At 55.4% G+C, this 17273-nt stretch overlaps 1 protein-coding gene across 2 annotated transcripts; it reads left to right on the top strand.

Moving 5' to 3' along the window:
* The first annotated feature begins 2031 nt into the window (after positions 1–2031).
* Positions 2032–13405, top strand: KCNE1 (potassium voltage-gated channel subfamily E regulatory subunit 1). 2 transcript variants are annotated; one of them, XM_048291519.1, is made up of 2 exons: positions 2032–2679; positions 12647–13405. In XM_048291519.1, exon 2 carries the CDS (start codon positions 12685–12687, stop codon positions 13063–13065), a length of 381 nt encoding a protein of 126 aa, XP_048147476.1. In that variant the 5' UTR covers positions 2032–2679; positions 12647–12684; the 3' UTR covers positions 13066–13405. The 2 variants fall into 2 exon arrangements, with proteins under 2 accessions (XP_048147476.1, XP_048147484.1); XM_048291527.1 differs by lacking the exon at positions 2032–2679 and adding an exon at positions 9241–9390.
* Positions 13406–17273: the final 3868 nt, after the last annotated feature.

Raw genomic sequence — 17273 nt, 5'->3', positions numbered from 1 at the left:
TCCTGGGGTGCTGTTGCTTCAGTGGCACTAGCAGTTCCTACTACATTCCCCCTTGTTTTTAAATTTGGCTGATGAATTGGCACCAATGTCGTGCAAGCATGAATCATCTGGTTTAGGGTCGGTGGAGGGTCAAATGGAAGATTTAAAATCACTCTTTTACAGGGTTCATTAGCATTAGCTTTTGCAATTTGAGTTATAATATGTTCCTTTGTTTTAGGGTCTTCCACTTGTTTCTCCACCATGAGCCTCAGTTTATCCACAAAATCAATAAATGGCTCATTTTGCAGTTGCTGAATCTCTGTATAATTCAGTTGAGGTGCCAATTTAGGAGGCATCATTAAGAACACTTGCTCAGCTGCTTGTTTCACAGCATTCAGGACCGGCTCTGGTGTATTTTGAGCCTGGTTCTGTGGCTTGGCTAATAACCCCTCACCGGTAAGGTGATCCGTGGAAACCCCTGCATTCTTTGGATCCTGCAGTAGGATCGGAAGGACCTCTCTCAGTTGCTTTCTCCAACCCTCTTCCCACATTTGGAATTCAGATGGGGAAAGCAAGCAGGAGAAAATGCTTTTGAGGTCATGCGGGACTATCACTGTAGTGGTGAGAGTTACCCGCAGGAGGTTCTTGAAATACTGACTCTCCCTCCCGAACTCCTTCTGGGCTTTGCAAAGCTCTTTGAGGCCTGAGGGGTCAAAATGTTTCCATGTGGGGTTATTGCCTGCTCTGTCATGGGTAACAGGAGCAGCGAAGGGGTAGGAGGGGTAGGAGGGGACTCCCAGACCCGATTTCAAGAGGCATCGGTTCTGATTTCTACCGTGTGGGGACCGGGAGTGTGGGAACTGGAAGGTCCCTCACAGTGGGAGGGAACTGAGGACAAGGAGGAGCGGTCACAGGAAGGGCGGGGATTCCTGATGCAGGGGGCGGTACCCGACATGTGGGAGGAGCTCAAAACAGTCACATCAGGGGGTGGAGACAGGAAAGGGTCAGGAGGAGGAGGGGGAAAGGGACTGTGGGAAGGAGGAGGTGAAAAGGCGGAGCGTGCCATGCGGTCTCCGCCATTTTGTGGCCATGTGGGATGGGGGGGGATAATGGCGAACGGCACTTTGAACAATTTTCTAGACTTACAACTGGGGAAGAGGGCAAAGGATACTGGGTTTGGGTAGAGGTCAAAGCAGCCTGGCCAGGGCTATCTCGACAGGGTAGTTGAGAAGACTGAGAGGGGTCAGGGAGAAGGTAGCAGCCCTGTGCCTCTGGGCATGTTACACCTCTTGGTTTTTCCAATGAAGGGGAAGTGGGAAGAGGAATGAGGAATACGGGGAAAACTGGGGAGAACTTTGGGCTTTTCTTTTACTTTCTGGTTCATTTTTTGCAAGTCCCAAAGGCCTAAAACTTTTCTCCAGAGGTGTTCCCTCTTCGCTTCAAATCAGCGGTATTATCACCTACAGCCTGCCAGAAAGCAGGCGATTTTAAATTCGCAGGGGATGCCTCAGGAAAGTAAAAGACAAGCCAGCAGGCAAACTGTTTTAACAACCCCTTTGAAAATTTAAACCCACCAACTTCAAGGGACTCCACAACTTGGATGCATACCTCTCTTTGAGGCTGAGAGAGTTTTGAGCCCATTGCTCTCTCGACCCTGTTTCCACCCACCACCTGCAAAAGGAAAACGAAACAAAAATTCTCAGGGACCGGGGATACTCACACAAATTTCAGTTCAGCACAAACCAACACAAATTTAGAGTCACAGACGTCCAGTCCTGGAACCTAAAAGCACGGGTGCGGTCCTCCGGGACAGGCTGTTCTCCAGGATCAGGAGTTGGCAGCCTTCTCTCGGCGCACTCCTTTTGAAACAGAGGGTGCCATGGCGAGAGGCGTTGGCGGCTCCAACGCCGTTTACTCTCGCTGTCCACCGACAGCAAGGACGTCACGGAAACCCACGTGCATGAGCCCCACATTGGGCGCCAACCTACCGCTGTCCCAGGCTCGCTGGTACGAGCTCTGGCTTGCCCTCAGTCAGAGGGGACGCAGCGTTACTGCTGCGACGTCCTTCAGGACCGACCTGGGCGGCAGAAGGGCGCTGGCTGGGCGTGGGTGCTGGTTCCTCCATGGAGGAGGCACCTCAGGGCCGATGGTCTGGGCTCGTGTTAATCCGGAGGCAAAGGAAAGGAGAGGGGCCGGTGGTCTGGGTTCCAACAGGTTCATTGTCAGAGGGTCCAGCAGCCAGAAAAAGGCACCGAGGGGCTTTCTCTTTCCGTTTTATAGGGGCTGGAAACCGGCGGGGAAAGGGAAGGAAACCAATGCGATACCAGCCAGGGGGAGGATACAATTCAACAAGAACCAGTGGGGGAACCGGGAGATACAACAGGGAGCCAATGAACCACAGAATAACAGAGAACTCTCTCGAACAGGGCGAGGCGGTTTGGAGCCGGGTACTGCCCAGGGGGACGTGGCTTAGGCTTCTGTGCCACCCATCGACCCTCCCTCATAGTCACTGTCCTGGGTGGGGAAATCCACCCAAGGGAGAGCCCTGAACTGATTGGCATTCAACTCCCCCAGCCCAGCCGTGGGCTGGGTCACAGCAACATCCAGTGAGCGCATGGTGCCAACCGGGAGAAGGAAGAGAAGGATTTGCCTGGAAGAAGGGACTTGGTGTTCTCCTCCTCAGCCAGGTGCTGCTCCCAGGTAAGGATTTCAGTGCTGATTGGATTTGCATATGCTCAGCTGAGCAGAGAAGGAACATCAACGCTGCATTAACCCCGTGTGCTAACCAGGAAATGCCCATGGAATCCCCGAGTGGACTGGGATGGGAGGGACCCTAAAGCTCATCCAGTGCCACCCCTGCCATGGACAGGGACACCTTCCACTAGTGCAGGAGAAACTGTGGCTGCCCCTGGATCCCTGGAAATGTCCAGTGCCAGGCTGGAACAACCCAGGATAGTGGAAATCCCTACCCATGGAACTGGATGATCTTTAAGGTCCCTCCCAACCCAAACCATCCCATGATTCCATGACCTGGCTCCTCTGCTGCTGCTCAGGAAGGTATTTTGGGAGCAAGTCCAAAAGTTCTGGCTCTGCCTGAAGGCCATGAATGAGGTTGGACTTTAAGCGTGGAATAAATTTGCTCCCGCTACCATGGTTAAATCCATGGAAAACTGGGATGAGAAGCTCAGGATGGCAAATCCACACCAGTTCTCCAGCGAAGGCTGCAGGGGTGTAGCTGCACATCCAGGGGCACTCCTGGCCCTCTCACTCCACTGGGAATCAGTGGAGCAGGAACAGAGGCTCCAGAGGTTTGGGAAGGGTTGGAATAAGCTCGTGCTGCTCCCATCTGGAGCCTGCTCAGGGTAAAACCACCCCATCAGGAAGACATGCGGGGCTGCCTGGAGAGAAAAGCTTATCTGGGCCTCACACCATAGCACAGGCACTGGTAAAGAGGAGGAAATGAGATAAAGAAATTACTCAGGGCTGCTGCTGCCTCTGAAAAACTTCCTTGATAAGGGAGGCAAGGCTGGGGTTCATGTGCTGGGCAGGCTCAGGAAGCCGGGGGTGGTGTGGGCAGAAAGCTTCAATTATTTCAGCTCAATTAACAGAAAAACCTTTTTCAGTTGTGCTTCTCAGGACAGAAGGTTCCCTGCCCCTGTGATTTGGCTCTTTTCCTGAATTGGGGGTATTTTTGAGGTCCTTCCTTGTGCATGGAGGACCCTCATTCCCTGACATTCCCCAGGAATTTGGTGCAAATTCCTGGGAGCTTGGAGAGGATGTTTGGACAGATCCTTTTTCCTGCACCATTGGGGCATCTTTGATCTTTCATTCTCCTGACAAAGACACCACAAATATTGGTTTCTGAGCATAAAACATCTCTGCTTCTCAATGTACTGGGAGATCTTTCTCCCTGGAGAGGGAGGTCAGGCCTTGGGAAGAGCTGCCCAGGGAGGTTTGGAGTGCCCATCCCTGGAGGTGTCCCAGGAAGGGCTGGAGGTGGCACTCAGTGCTCTGGGCTGGGGACAAGGTGGGCATCGGGCACAGCTGGGCCTGGCTGGGCTGGGAGGGCTTTTCCAGCCTAAATCATGGGATTCTGGGATCTGCTGATAAAAATGGGGGTATAAAATGCCCTCTGAGGTGGTTGGAGTCAGTGGAGGAAAAGCCAAAGTTTCAATGATATTTTTGCTGAGGGAACCCTCTGCCAAAGGAGATGAGCACAAACAGGTCAGGTTTTCAATACCTTAAATATTGGGAGGATGAACCAACCTCCAGTGATGTGGTGATCCAAGGCCAGGCTGGACATTGGGGCTTGGAGCAGCCTGGGACAGTGGAAGGTGTCCCTGCCATGGCAGGGGTGGCACTGGGTGGGCTTTGAGGTCCCTCCCAACCCAAACCATTCCATGATTCTGTGTGCTCCTGGGAAGAGTTTGTTTGAGTTTGATCCAGAGTCTCACCTTCCTCCCTCTGCCTAAATCCTCCCAGAGATTCTGTCCGGCCTGTGGGAGCTGATAACCCCAACTTCCTCTCAGGGATCACAGAGTCCCAGACTGGTTTAGGTTGAAGGGACCTCAAAGCCCATCCAGTGCCACCCCTGCCATGGCAGGGACACCTCCCACTGTCCCAGGCTGCTCCAAGCCCCAATGTCCAGCCTGGCCTTGGGCACTGCCAGGGATCCAGGGGCAGCCCCAGCTGCTCTGGGCACCCTGGGCCAGGGCCTCAGTCAGGAGTGCAGATGAGTTTGTAGCTCAGGGTAGGAACCCTCCCGGGACACCTGGGAACAATAAACTCCAGCTTTGGTCAGCACTAATCCGAATTTCCTCTGTCTGGTCATTAAGGCCGTGAGTGGTGATCAGGGATGACCCCTCTGAACTGTCCTCACCAGAATAAACTCTCTAGCCCCTGTGCCTCTGCTGAGGGCTCAGAATTCCTCTGCAGGAAGGGAATTCCATTTAACCTCGTTCTGGGGCTCAGAATCCTCCCCATCCAGCCTCTTCCAAAGCTGCAGCTGCCAGCACATTTTTAATTTAACGTGGGGTTTTCCTTCAGCCTAAATTGCATTTCAGGCACAGACTGCGAAGTTTTCCCAGCTGGAGCAAATCCCCAGAGCTCCAGAGCCTTTGCTGCATCCCTGGGCTGTGGCCTCGCCAAGGGAAGTTTTGGATCCTGGCAGAGGTTGTGCAAATGGGGGGGACCAGGTGCCCCAAACCCTTGTTTTTGGGCCTTTGGGATTGTATTACTGCTGGGATATCAGCAGGTGAATTCACATGCCCCTCTTGGCCAGGGTTTTCCTGGAAGCCCATCCTTTGTAGGGGGACTTGGAAAACCTCAATCCAAAATTATTTCTACAGGGTTTGGGCTGGAGTTCCCATTCCAAAGGGACTGGCCAAGCTCTTTGGCAATAGAACTCTTTGATGGGGGGACATCCTTGGGATGGGGGATGGAGCTGGAGAGGGCCCAGTCACCTCCTGTCCCCTTGGCTCAGCCAGAGGAAGCAGAGCCACAGCCTGGGGCCTGCCAGGAGCTGTGGGGCCAGAGGGCACCAAATTACTTCCAGATTATTGAATGAATTCTGCATTATTTCTCCCTCTCTCTTGCTCAGGAGCCCAGAGAACTCTGCAAGAGAGAGTTTGTACAGCTCTGGTCCTTCTCCCTGATTTTGAAGGGTTACCATGCCACAGATAAAGATCTGGACAGAAACATGTTAGACCTCATCTGTTCCTGTACATGGGCCACAGCAGCAGCAGCAGCTTTTCCAAGGAAAAGGGAAAATTCAGTGAAAGAATAAAGTGTATTTTCTGCTCCCCAGCCTTATTTCAGTATTTCTTTCCTCAAAACAAAAATGGGGCCAATTTAAAACCAAAAGGCTTCCAGGACTACAGTTTAAAGGGATCTGCAAGGGCCTGTGCTGTGAAATGTCCTTTGTCACCTTCCAGAGAAAACTTCCTGAGGGATCCCATCACTCCACAGGTCATCACTGAACTGGGGAAAATGAAATCTGTGGCTACTGACAGATCTGGGAGGGCAAAGAGAATTCCTATGAGAAAGAGCTGGAGCTCTTTAAAAACATATTAAATAATAATCTCCCTGTCACAGGTGCTCTCAAGTTCCCCCAAAGTCAAATAGAAGTTACAGAGATGCTTCTGGAACAATGGATCTGCTCTAATGGAGAGAAGACCTTCCCTGGAACCCCCCCGGTGGGACTGGGAGTGGAGTGGGGCCCACACAGACTCTGAGATCTCATAAAATTAATCATAAAATGGCCTGGTTTGGGAGAGACCTCAAAGATCATCCCATTCCATGGCAGGGACACCTCCCACTGTCCCAGGCTGCTCCAAGCCCCAATGTCCAGCCTGGCCTTGGGCACTGCCAGGGATCCAGGGGCAGCCCCAGCTGCTCTGGGCACCCTGTGCCAGGGCCTGCCCACCCTCCCAGGGAACAATTCCTGCCCAATCTCCCATCCAGCCCTGCCCTCTGGCACTGGGAAGCCATTCCCTGGCTCCTGGCCCTCCATGCCTTGTCCCCAGTCCCTCTGCAGCTCTCCTGGAGCCCCTTTAGGCCCTGCAAGGGGCTCTGAGCTCTCCCTGGATCCCTCTCTGCTCCAGGTGAGCACCCCCAGCTCTCCCAGCCTGGCTCCAGAGCAGAGGGGCTCCAGCCCTGGAGCAGCTCTGTGGCTCCTCTGGCCTCTCTCCAGCAGCTCCAGGCCCTTCCTGTGCTGAGAATTCCAAGGCTGGACCCAGCAGTGCAGGTGGGATTCCAGCAGGGCACAGCAGAGGCCCCTGGTCCCCACAGAAGGGGTTCCCTCCCTTCCAGAGCCCTTTGCCCCCCTCAGCAGCTTGATGACCTCCCTGCTCCCTTTGGGGTGCCAGGGTGACACCACACCTGGCTGGGGGGACACGGGGGCCCTGCCCTGGGAGAAGGGGACAAGGAATGGGGCCACTGGTGCCAAGCCCTGGCTCCACGTGCCCTCCTTGGGTGCCCAGACTGCCCCATGGCCCAAGAGCCCCCTCCCCACCCCTGCCCCCCAGCACAGCAGGGCACAGCCACCTCTCCCACCCCAAAGCGATGCTCCTCTCCCACACCTCCTTCCCAGGTATTTAGGGAAGAGGGCAGCTGGGCCAGGAAGTGACAGGATCTGATTTTGTCCGAGATTTCCCCTACGAGGAGGAAGCAGGGCCTGACTGGTCACTCTCTGCTGTCACTGACCACCCACACCCTCCTCCTTTTCCTCCTCCTCCTCCTCCTCCTCCTCCTCCTCCTCCTCCTCTCTCATCCCAGTCTGGATCTCTCCTGGATCCAACACACTGAAGCCACCCTTGAGGGAGCATTTGCTGCCCTAACCCCATTTCTGAGCTTTCTGCACTGTTGATTTAGCCCATTTATTTCACCAAATTGATTTATCCCGCAGTGCAGTTTCCCTAATTAGCCCCAGCCCATCCTTCCAGCAGCTTTTTTGCTGCAGTGCTGGGTTAAACTCTGGGACACCCCTCTGTGATCTGGGTGAGTTCACACCCTGGGGCACAACATTTCTTCATGTTCCAGGGTTTTGGTGGCCGTGCTTGGCCTCAAACTGGTGTCACTGGTGTGGGGAAGGGAATCAGCTCCCCCCGTGACTCCTCCTGGAGCCTCGGCCACCCCTTCAGCTTCTCCCTCTTCCCCCACCAACGCTCGTGCCAGGCTTTAAAATGCACCTAAAAGATCTCAAAGGGGAATTTGACAAACAAGAAGGATCAGATCCTGCTCAAGGCTTCCCAGGGGCAAAGGAAAACTGAATTTGGCTGCCGTGGAGGGGAGATACCGAGCAAGCAGGGGCTGGGCCAGAAGAAAGCCAGGTTTTACCAGGGATTTGGGCCAGTCTAGGAAATTAATCCCACAACCTGCTCCTTCATTTGGATGCAGCAATGGCTCAGGCAAGGAAAACAGGGGCTGCATCCCCACCCTGAGGGAAAATGGAATAAAGCTCTGGAAAAGTGTGCAGCAAGAAAATGCTGAGCTATTGGTTTCATCCGTGTGTTTAAATCCCTCCATCACCACCTCAATTCCTCTCTCCAGCTGCTGCCCAGGCAACAGCAGCTGGTAAAGAGTGTCAGGCAAGGAGGGGCCATCCCACCCCATCCCATGGATCCCACCCCATCCCATTCCACCCCACCCCATTCCACCCCACCCCATCCCAGTTCCTGTTCTCATCCCTGCCCCTGCCTATTGCAGCTGATGAGAGTCTGGAGGTCACTGTCCCTGTCAAGGGCCACAGGAGGGATGTGCCACAGCCCCAGGAATGCTGAGGGGATGTTGTCCCACAGGAGGGATGTTGTCCCACAGGAGGGATGTGCCACGGCCCCAGGAATGCTGAGGGGATGTTGTCCCACAGGAGGGATGTTGTCCCACAGGAGGGATGTGCCACGGCCCCAGGAATGCTGAGGGGATGTTATCCCACATCAGCAGCACCGTCTGAAGGAGTTTAAATGCGTCTTTCAAAGCTGATAAATTAATTTTGTAGTCTCCAGGTGGGCATTGATGAATCCCCCTCTGGCTCAGTGGTGACCACAGACACTTCTTCGTCATGTGGAAAATAGGGGTGAGATTTTGGGTGGGGTTTTTAATGTTTAGGGGTGGGGAGGAGTGAGCCAGTGCTCCCTGTGAGGATGTGTTTGAGAGGAGCCCTGGAATGACCTCTCCTTCCTCCTCACACCCCAAAAATGTCCCTGAAGGATGGACCTCGGGGAGTGTCAGGGGGCCAGGGCAGCGTCACTGGGAATGTCCCAACACCGGGCACCTTCCTGGAGCAGAGAGCCTGAGCCCAGAGCTCCCCGGGGGCTGCAGCAGCCAGGGAGCGGCTGGAGCTGGGCCAGGGCAGGGTTAGGTTGGATTTTAGGGAAAGGTTCTTCCCCCAGAGGCTGCTGGGCACTGCCCAGGCTCCCCAGGGAATGGGCACGGCCCCGAGGCTGCCAGAGCTCCAGGAGCGTTTGGACAGCGCTGCCAGGGATGCCCAGGCTGGGATTGGTGGGGGGTCTGTGCAGGGCCAGGGGTGGGACTGGGTGATCCCTGTGGGTCCCTTCCCACTCAGGATATTCCATGATTCCCTCTCTCCTGTGCTGCTCTGCCTCTGGCTCCACGTTTCCCGTGCCGGGAGCTGCGGTGCCCCCTCAGCACCTCCCACCTGGGCACCTGCAGCGGGCCCGGCCCTGGCGGCCCCGGGGCTCTGCCCTCCCTCCCTCCCTCCCTGCCGTGCCCGGGAGTTTCCCTGTTCGCTCTCACCTCCTGCGCCGAGCCGGGACGGGCCACTGACAGCCGGGCTGCTCCCCGCAGCAGCAGCAGCCGCTCAGCCCCTCACACCCACCATCCAGGGGCTTTTCCAGAGCTGGCATCTTCCCACTTCTCCTTCCCCAGGAGGGGCTGCAGCCCTGCACCCGCCAGGTCTGTGCGGGCGCTCCGGGATGAGAGCGGGGGTGGCGGAAAACTGGGAAGCTCCAGGAGCCTGGGAGCTCAGCAGAGCTGAACTGATGGAGGAGCAGGAGCTCTGCTGCCAGGGTTTGTTTGCTCTTCCAGCCGTGCCAGTGTTTGCTCCTTCGGGCTGGGAGCAATCCCAAGGCAGCTGCATCCCGGGGGATAAACCCGGCTGGATGTTTTGTAGGGAGGATTGCTGCGTTTTCTGCTGCAGAACAGTGGGATGTACATACAGTGCGCAAGAAAATTGAATTCCTGGCTTTTGATCTAAGAAAAGTGAGGAGTTTGGGGAGAATTCGGTGTCCCCCACTGCACAGGGGCTGCTTTTTAAAGCCACCCCAGGAGCTGAGGTGTCGCCCAGGTGAGCACTGAAGGACGGCCTGGACAGGTAGGGAGAGGCTGCAGATCTGCCCCAGACATGTGGGGGCTGCAGGAGGTGTTTTGGGGGCCACAGGAGGTGTTTGCAGATCCCAGAGCTGCAGATCCCCCCCTGGGATGTGCAGCTGTCCCAGCTCAGAGCAGTGCCCTGGATGCCGCTCGGTTGCAAAACTCCCGGGAGCTGGAGCGAGGAAATGGGGCTGCCTTGTGCAATGAAGAACGGTGTCCGACCTACTCATCCCTGAAGGAATGGCAGGGAAACCAGCCAGGGAGGTCAGTGGATCCTTTGTGGTGGTGGAGAAGCACCAGAACATTTGGAAGGCAGAAATTTTGGGAGGTGCGTGGTGTGCTGTGCTGGTTTTTGCTCTGAGAGTAGCACAGGCTTTATTCCTGTGTCATCACACCACAAGAAGTTGTGATAGAGCTGTGTTTTCTGAAGGTGAGTGTTCCTCCAGGCTGCCTGGGTTCCTGGGGCTGGTTGCTGATGCTTTTGGCAGCAACAGGAGAGCGGGTTGGAGATGTTTGCTCGGTGGGAATTAAAACAGAGGTGCTTTGGTTTGGGAGAGCTGAGAAAATGGTGTTAAAATCTGTCAGCTCACATCCACCTCTCCTTGTGGGATAAATGTCACATTTAAACCTCAGCAGGGGAGAGAAATAGAGGCAGCCAAGAATCAGTTTTCATGGAATGGTTTGGGTTGGGAGGGACCTTAAAGTTCATCCCATTCCAACACAAACCACGGCAGGGACACCTTCCACTGTGCCAGGCTGCTCCCAGCCCCAATGTCCAGCCTGGCCTTGGGCACTGCCAGGGATCCAGGGGCAGCCCCAGCTGCTCTGGGCACCCTGTGCCAGGGCCTGCCCACCCTGCCAGGGAACAATTCCTGCCCAATCTCCCATCCAGCCCTGCCCTCTGGCACTGGGAAGCCATTCCCTGGCTCCTGGCCCTCCAGCCCTTGGGAATTGTCTCTCTCCAGCTTTCCTGCAGCTCCTTCAGGCCCTGCAAGGCCACACTGAGCTCAGCCCAAAGCTTCTCCTCTCCAGGCTGAACAATCCCAGCTCTCGCAGCCTTTCCTCCCAGCAGAGCTGCTCCATCCCTCTGCTCATCCTGGTGCCTCCTCTGGCCTCTCTCTAGCACCCAAATGCTCGAGGACAAAATTCCCACTGAGCTCCAAAGCTGAGTGTCACAACTTCGAGGTGCATTCCAGGACAAAATTTCCTCTTCCCTTTTAAACCCTGGTGGCACCAGCAGCCTCTGGCAGCACCTGCTCCTCTGCAGCTGAGCTGCTGGAGATAAGCCCAGCTCAGACAGGGCAGGAAGGGCCGGGCTGCAGCTGGAGGTGCCCACTGGGCTGGGTGCCCTCCACTGGGAGCAGGCTCCGGGCTCTGGGAACAGGCTCCAGGCTCCTTTGGAGCAGACAGAGCTGTTGTGCTCTGCCTTTGTTGGGAAGCAGCTGGGTGTCAGTCAGCCCTGCCATTCTCCATGTGCAGCCAGATCTAGCTGCAGTTCCCTGTGTTTGGAGCCCAAAGTCAACCTGTGGCTCTGCTGGGACATTCCCAATGGCCTCAGCACCCAAACAGGCACCAGAGGTCTCCAGAGGCTCAGCTTGGCCTCTCTCCACACCCAGCCAGGATCAGACTCAGCAGCTCCGGGAAGTGGCTCCTGGAATGGCTTTTGCAGCTCTGGCACCCCATGGCTGTGGGGATTTGGATGTTGAAGAGATCAGGGACAGGTCATAAAATCAGAGAATCCCAGAATGGCTTGGGTTGGAGGGATCTCAAAGCCCATCCAGTGCCACCCCTGCCATGGGCAGGGACACCTCCCACTGTCCCAGGCTGCTCCAAGCCCCAATGTCCAGCCTGGCCTTGGATGGAGCTGCAAGAAAACGGGAGAGACAGTTTCCAAGGGCAGGAGGGCCAGGACACAGGGAATGGCTTCCCAGTGCCAGAGGGCAGGGCTGGATGGGAGATTGGGCAGGAATTGTTCCCTGGCAGGGTGGGCAGGCCCTGGCACAGGGTGCCCAGAGCAGCTGGGGCTGCCCCTGGATCCCTGGCAGTGCCCAAGGCCAGGCTGGACACTGGGGCTTGGAGCAGCCTGGGACAGTGGGAGGTGTCCCTGCCATGGCAGGGCTGGCACTGGGTGGGCTTTGAGGTCCTTCCCAACCCCAAATGATTCTGTGATTTTATGATTTGATGTCACCTGGCTGCTGAGGATTTGGGAATGCAGTGCTGACAGGATTCCTCTTCTTAAGTGATTTACAGGTGCCACTGGAAAGGGAAAAGGACCCTTCAGCTTCTTGTGTGAGACTGCCAGAGCAGAGGCTGTGCCTGGGAGGCTTTGGGCTTTCAGCTGCTTCTGGGTGTCACCATTTCCTGCTTCTGGAGCTCTGGCAGCCTCGGGGCTGTGCCCATTCCCTGGGGAGCCTGGGCAGTGCCCAGCAGCCTCTGGGGGAAGAACCTTTCCCTAAAATCCAACCTAACCCTGCCCTGGCCCAGCTCCAGCCGCTCCCTGGCTGCTGTCCCTGGCCCTCTCTGGGAGCAGAGATCAGAAGCCCCTCATGCCTGGGGGGCTCTGGGGGAGTCCTGGACTTTAAATACCAGCAGGGAGGTCGGGGTGAGGTCTGTGACAGCTCCACACTGTGACAGAGTCTGCAAAGTCCGAGGGTGCTTTGAAGGTGTTGGTTGGGATGGACTCGGCCCTTGCTGGGTTGCAAACGGGAGCTGAGAGGGGCTCTCCAGGTCCATCCAGGCTCTGAGGTAAATCCCTCACTGAGGAGGGGAACCAGGAAAGGGAGACAGAGGAAATCCCATCTTTTTCTGATGCCATCCCCTGATTTTTATCCTTTTCCAGCCAAAGGAGGGAAGAGGTGCCAAGGACAGGAAATCAAAATGTTGGTGCTGTCGAACAACACGGCGCTGAACCTGCTCCTGTCCAAACTGCTCCAGGACTACCTGGAGCAGACCAACAGCTCGGCTCCTTCGCAGGTGAGGAGCGCCAGCAACAACCTGGAGATCATCTACGTGCTGCTGATGGTGGGGCTGTTCGGCTTCTTCACCGTGGGGGTGATGGTGACCAACCTGCGGGCGCGGCGCCTCGAGGGGCCCTGCGACCCCTACAACACCTACATCGCCACCGACGCCTGGCACCAGAGGGACAGGGAGTACTTCCAGGCCAAGGTCATCGAGAATTACAAGCTCTGCTGTGTCCTGGAGAACCAGCTGGCCGTGGAGCAGCCGGGCACAAAGATCCCTGAGGAGAAATCTTCCTAGGGAAAGGGGGAAAAGGGTTGTGCGTGGCACGGGGACGATGTGAGCGATGCCTGCTGTGGGCCGGGGAGCTGCTGGCCCTTCTGCAGAGCCACAGGCCTGGGCCAGGCTGAAGAAGCAGCGATGGTGAAGCTGATGGATCTGGGATATCCCAGTGCTGCCCCAGCGCCCGGCACCGGCATCTTCTTGGAATCACTGTGAGGCCAACAGCGGGATACACACGGAATATCATGGACTCATCAGCTTCACCTACTGAGACAGGGCCTCAGTCTGGAGGAGGGCAGGGATAGGTGGGATTTTGGGAAAAAATCCTGCCCTGGGAGGGTGGGCAGGCCCTGGCACAGGGTGCCCAGAGCAGCTGGGGCTGCCCCTGGATCCCTGGCAGTGCCCAAGGCCAGGCTGGACATTGGGGCTTGGAGCAGCCTGGGACAGTGGGAGGTGTCCCTGCCATGGCAGGGGTGGGATGGGATGAATTTGATCTGCCTTCCAACCCAAACCATTCTGTGATTCTCTGATTCTCTAAAGAGGCAAATCTTGGTGTTGCCGGTGTGAAATTAGAACCTAATTAGGGCCTAATTAGAACCAAACACAGGGCAGAGGTGTTAATTGCCAAGCATGGCTTAGACAATCATTTTCAAGAAAGACCAGATCCTCTGGGGGAAAAGCAGCTGGAAGATTTCATTTGCATTTTTGTCCAGCCTAGAATGATGATTTTAGAAATCGTACAATGCTGTGCTAAACTATTTCCTTCAGAATCATGCCCCTCTTAGGGATAAGATAATAGGAAAAATTTCCCGTTTTTTTTCCTGAAAAATATTTCCGTGGAAAAACGCAGAGGGAGGGAAACTTCAGTGACTGCTGGGTGGTGGGTTAATGTTGGGTCAAGGGTTGGACTCAGAGGTCTTGGGGAGCTTTTCCAACCTCAATGATTCCATGATTCTGATTCCTAGCAGCTTTCCCAGTCTGGTCTTGCTGGCTACTCCTCATTTCCTTCCCATGGATGGGGCTCCATCCGGGCAGCAAAATCCATGTGCAAAGATTGAGCAGCCCACGGGGTCTGTGCCATGGAAGTGGGTGACATTCCCAGATTTCAATCCCAGTTAATTATTGCACGAGGCCTGAGTGCCAGCCCATGGTTGGGAAGGGAATTTCCACTCTGGGAAGAGCAATTCCATAATTTCTGCTGTTCAGTCGCACGCGGGGGATGTCTGTGCTTAACTCAGATTCCATGAGCAGCTCCTGCAGCTCCCTGGTATCCATCCCAGGACCCAACACAAAATCCATGCCAGCAAGGTTTTCCTGCCCTTCCCTCCTTTTCCCTCCTCCCTTAGGCCAGGTCTGGAGGGACAGGGCAGCCAAATTCAGCTGCTGTGGCACCAACCATCACCAGCCTGTCAACAGGAGAAATCCATCTCCCCTGGACATTGTGTTCCTTAAAATAACAACTCTGCTGGCTTGGAGCTGGTTTGGGATGAAGGAAGCAACAGTCTGCGCAGGAGTGGGGATTTTATTGCTGCTCTGCAGATACAAATCCCATTTTTAGCTGCTGGAGAGGAAAGAGAAGTGGGAAAGGCTGGAAGGAAGAGCAGAGCAGCTGCTTCCAAGGCAAGGCGAGGGCAGAGAGCTTGGATGGGGAAGCAGTCCCAGCAGAGCCCTTTTCCCGGCACTTCTTTAGCACTGCACCTTCATCCAAGTACCATTCCGGCCGTGCCTGTGTTCCCAGAGCACTCAGGACACTGCAAAACGCAGGGCTGCTATTTTTTGGAAGATATTTATACAGTGCCTACCACCAAGCTGAGGACAAGATCCACGTTTTCGGTGTCTGGAGCAGCTTGGAAAATCTCCAGCAGCTTAATTATCCCAGTCCCTTTTTCCTCTGGAGGAATGGAAACCCAAGGCCAGCTTTGGAAAAATGTTGATTTCTCAGCTTGGGCGCTGCTCTTTTGGGATCTCACTGTTTAGGACTCGCCTTGGGAGAGGAGCTGCAGAGCCAGGCCCTGGACTTTGCTGAAACTTGCACCAAAAATTGCCTGTAATGACATTAAACCCTTTAATTAATTTAAGGACATGAAAACATTTAATGACATTAAAACCTTCAATGACATGAAACCCTTTGAATGAAGCTTGTCCCAAGGGCTCCCTCCTGCAGCTCTCCCCCCAGCCCTGGTGTTTCAGGGATTTGGGATCATTTCATTCTCATAGCTCCAGGGGGTTTATTTGTGAGGAGGCTGATGCTCAGCACTAATTGGATCCCACTTTTTTCTTCCAGCAGCTCTGCCTTTTTATTTATTGAAATTAAAAAAGGGGAGAGGTCTCATAACTCAGCTTTGCTGTGCCACCGTCACCCCTCGGTGCCCAGTGTGGATTCCCACTGTGGCTTTGCACCTTTCAGTCATGGAGTTCTCTTCCCCCCCCTGGTTTTTGCACTTGTACAAAGCAATAAAGCAAATTTCCAGCACTGCTCATGGCCTCAGATGTTGTTTTTTCCTCCCAACCTGTTCCACAGGCTCAGGGAAGGGGGCAGATCCTCCCCAGCGGGCACCCACTCAGCCGTCCCCTCTCTCCAGCCGATTAACCAGGGCCAGGCAGGTGCGGGGATCTGCACAAATATCGAAATGTCAGCAGCAAATTCCCCACCTCGAGTTGACTCCCGTGGTTTGCAGCCCCTGGGGCGAGTTTGGCTCCGGAGCTGGGAGCAGCGATGCCGGCGCAGCCTCTGGGCACCAGCTGGGCACAGCATCCCCCCGTGCAGCACCTGCTGAGGGCAGCCTGGGCTTTGTGGCACCTCCAGCTCCATGAAATGACAGTGGGCCTGGAAAATACATGGAAATGTGGGAATGAGTCCAGAGGAAGCCACGGAGATGCTCCAAGGGCTCTGGAGCCAGGCTGGGAGAGCTGGGGGTGCTCACCTGGAGAGGAGAAGGATCCAGGGAGAGCTCAGAGCCCCTTGCAGGGCCTAAAGGGGCTCCAGGAGAGCTGCAGAGGGACTGGGGACAAGGGCTGGAGTGCCAGGAGCCAGGGAATGGCTTCCCAGTGCCAGAGGGCAGGGCTGGATGGGAGATTGGGCAGGAATTGTTCCCTGGCAGGGTGGGCAGGCCCTGGCACAGGGTGCCCAGAGCAGCTGGGGCTGCCCCTGGATCCCTGGGCCAACCCAATCTCGAATCCAATCCTTCTGTCAAATCTAAAACTGGCTCTATCTGCCCACCATAAATCCACTCACACAGAGCTGTGAGAGCAGCGCAGGCTCAGCTTTGGGACAGGCAGGTGCCACTTCCAGCTGGAAGAAAAGGTGAGTGCAACACTGAAGGAAATATATCCAAGGAAAAACTCCAGGTGTTTCTATCCAGGCAGCCCAGAGCCAGGGAAGGAAGTTTGTGCTGATCTGAGGCAGCTCTGTAGCCTGATGTGCCCAAACCGAGGGCTCATCCTTTGTCCTCCCCATCCTGGAGAACTCCAAGCTCTTATCTCCCATCTTGTGGAGAACTTGCACCTGCAGCAGGTGGATTTTTATATTTTACCAGCAGAAATCCTCAGAGCTGCAGGGATAGGAGATCAAACCCCTGGGATTTAACAGTCCAGCTGGAAAATCCTTCCCAGTCCAAGGCTGTGTGAGTCTGGAGCGAGTTTCCCTGTGTCATTTGGAGTTATCAGTGCTATCTTTATTTGCAGCTGGCTGGGTCAGACCTGCTAAACCTGGAAACTTGTTCAGAGACAAGCAGGAGGAAACTGATAAAAATAGAAGATAGGAGCAATCAGAAGTGAGCAGAACATTCTTTACAGCTGATAACTGCTGTTATCTTATGTAATATTTCTCTGGCATCCTGTTTCGGTTTTACACGTTGTTATCACTGCCCCAAACTCACTCCCCAATCTCCTGATCCAGCTGGAGCCATCAGCTGGGCATGTGGAACCTCCATGGAGCCTTTCTCAAGCAATGGCTGCAGGGAGCAGCACAAACCCTGGCACAGGAGGCTGCGGGAGGTCACTGGGAACGGGGCAGGAGCTGCCCTCAGGTACCATCCAGAGGGAGCTGGACAAGCTCCAGAAGTGCCCCGTGGGAATCTCATGAGGTTTAACAAGGCCAAGTGCTGCACTTGACTCAGGGCAACCCCTGGGATCAATCCAGGCTGGGGATGAGCAGGTGGAGCAGCCCTGGGAGAGATGGACCTGCCCCAGCCCAGAGCCCCCCATGCCCTGGGCTGAGCCCCAGC

The sequence above is a fragment of the Corvus hawaiiensis genome, chromosome 2 (assembly GCF_020740725.1).
Source record: "Corvus hawaiiensis isolate bCorHaw1 chromosome 2, bCorHaw1.pri.cur, whole genome shotgun sequence".
NCBI lineage: Eukaryota > Metazoa > Chordata > Aves > Passeriformes > Corvidae > Corvus > Corvus hawaiiensis.
This window is presented reverse-complemented; position numbering and strand designations above follow the sequence as displayed.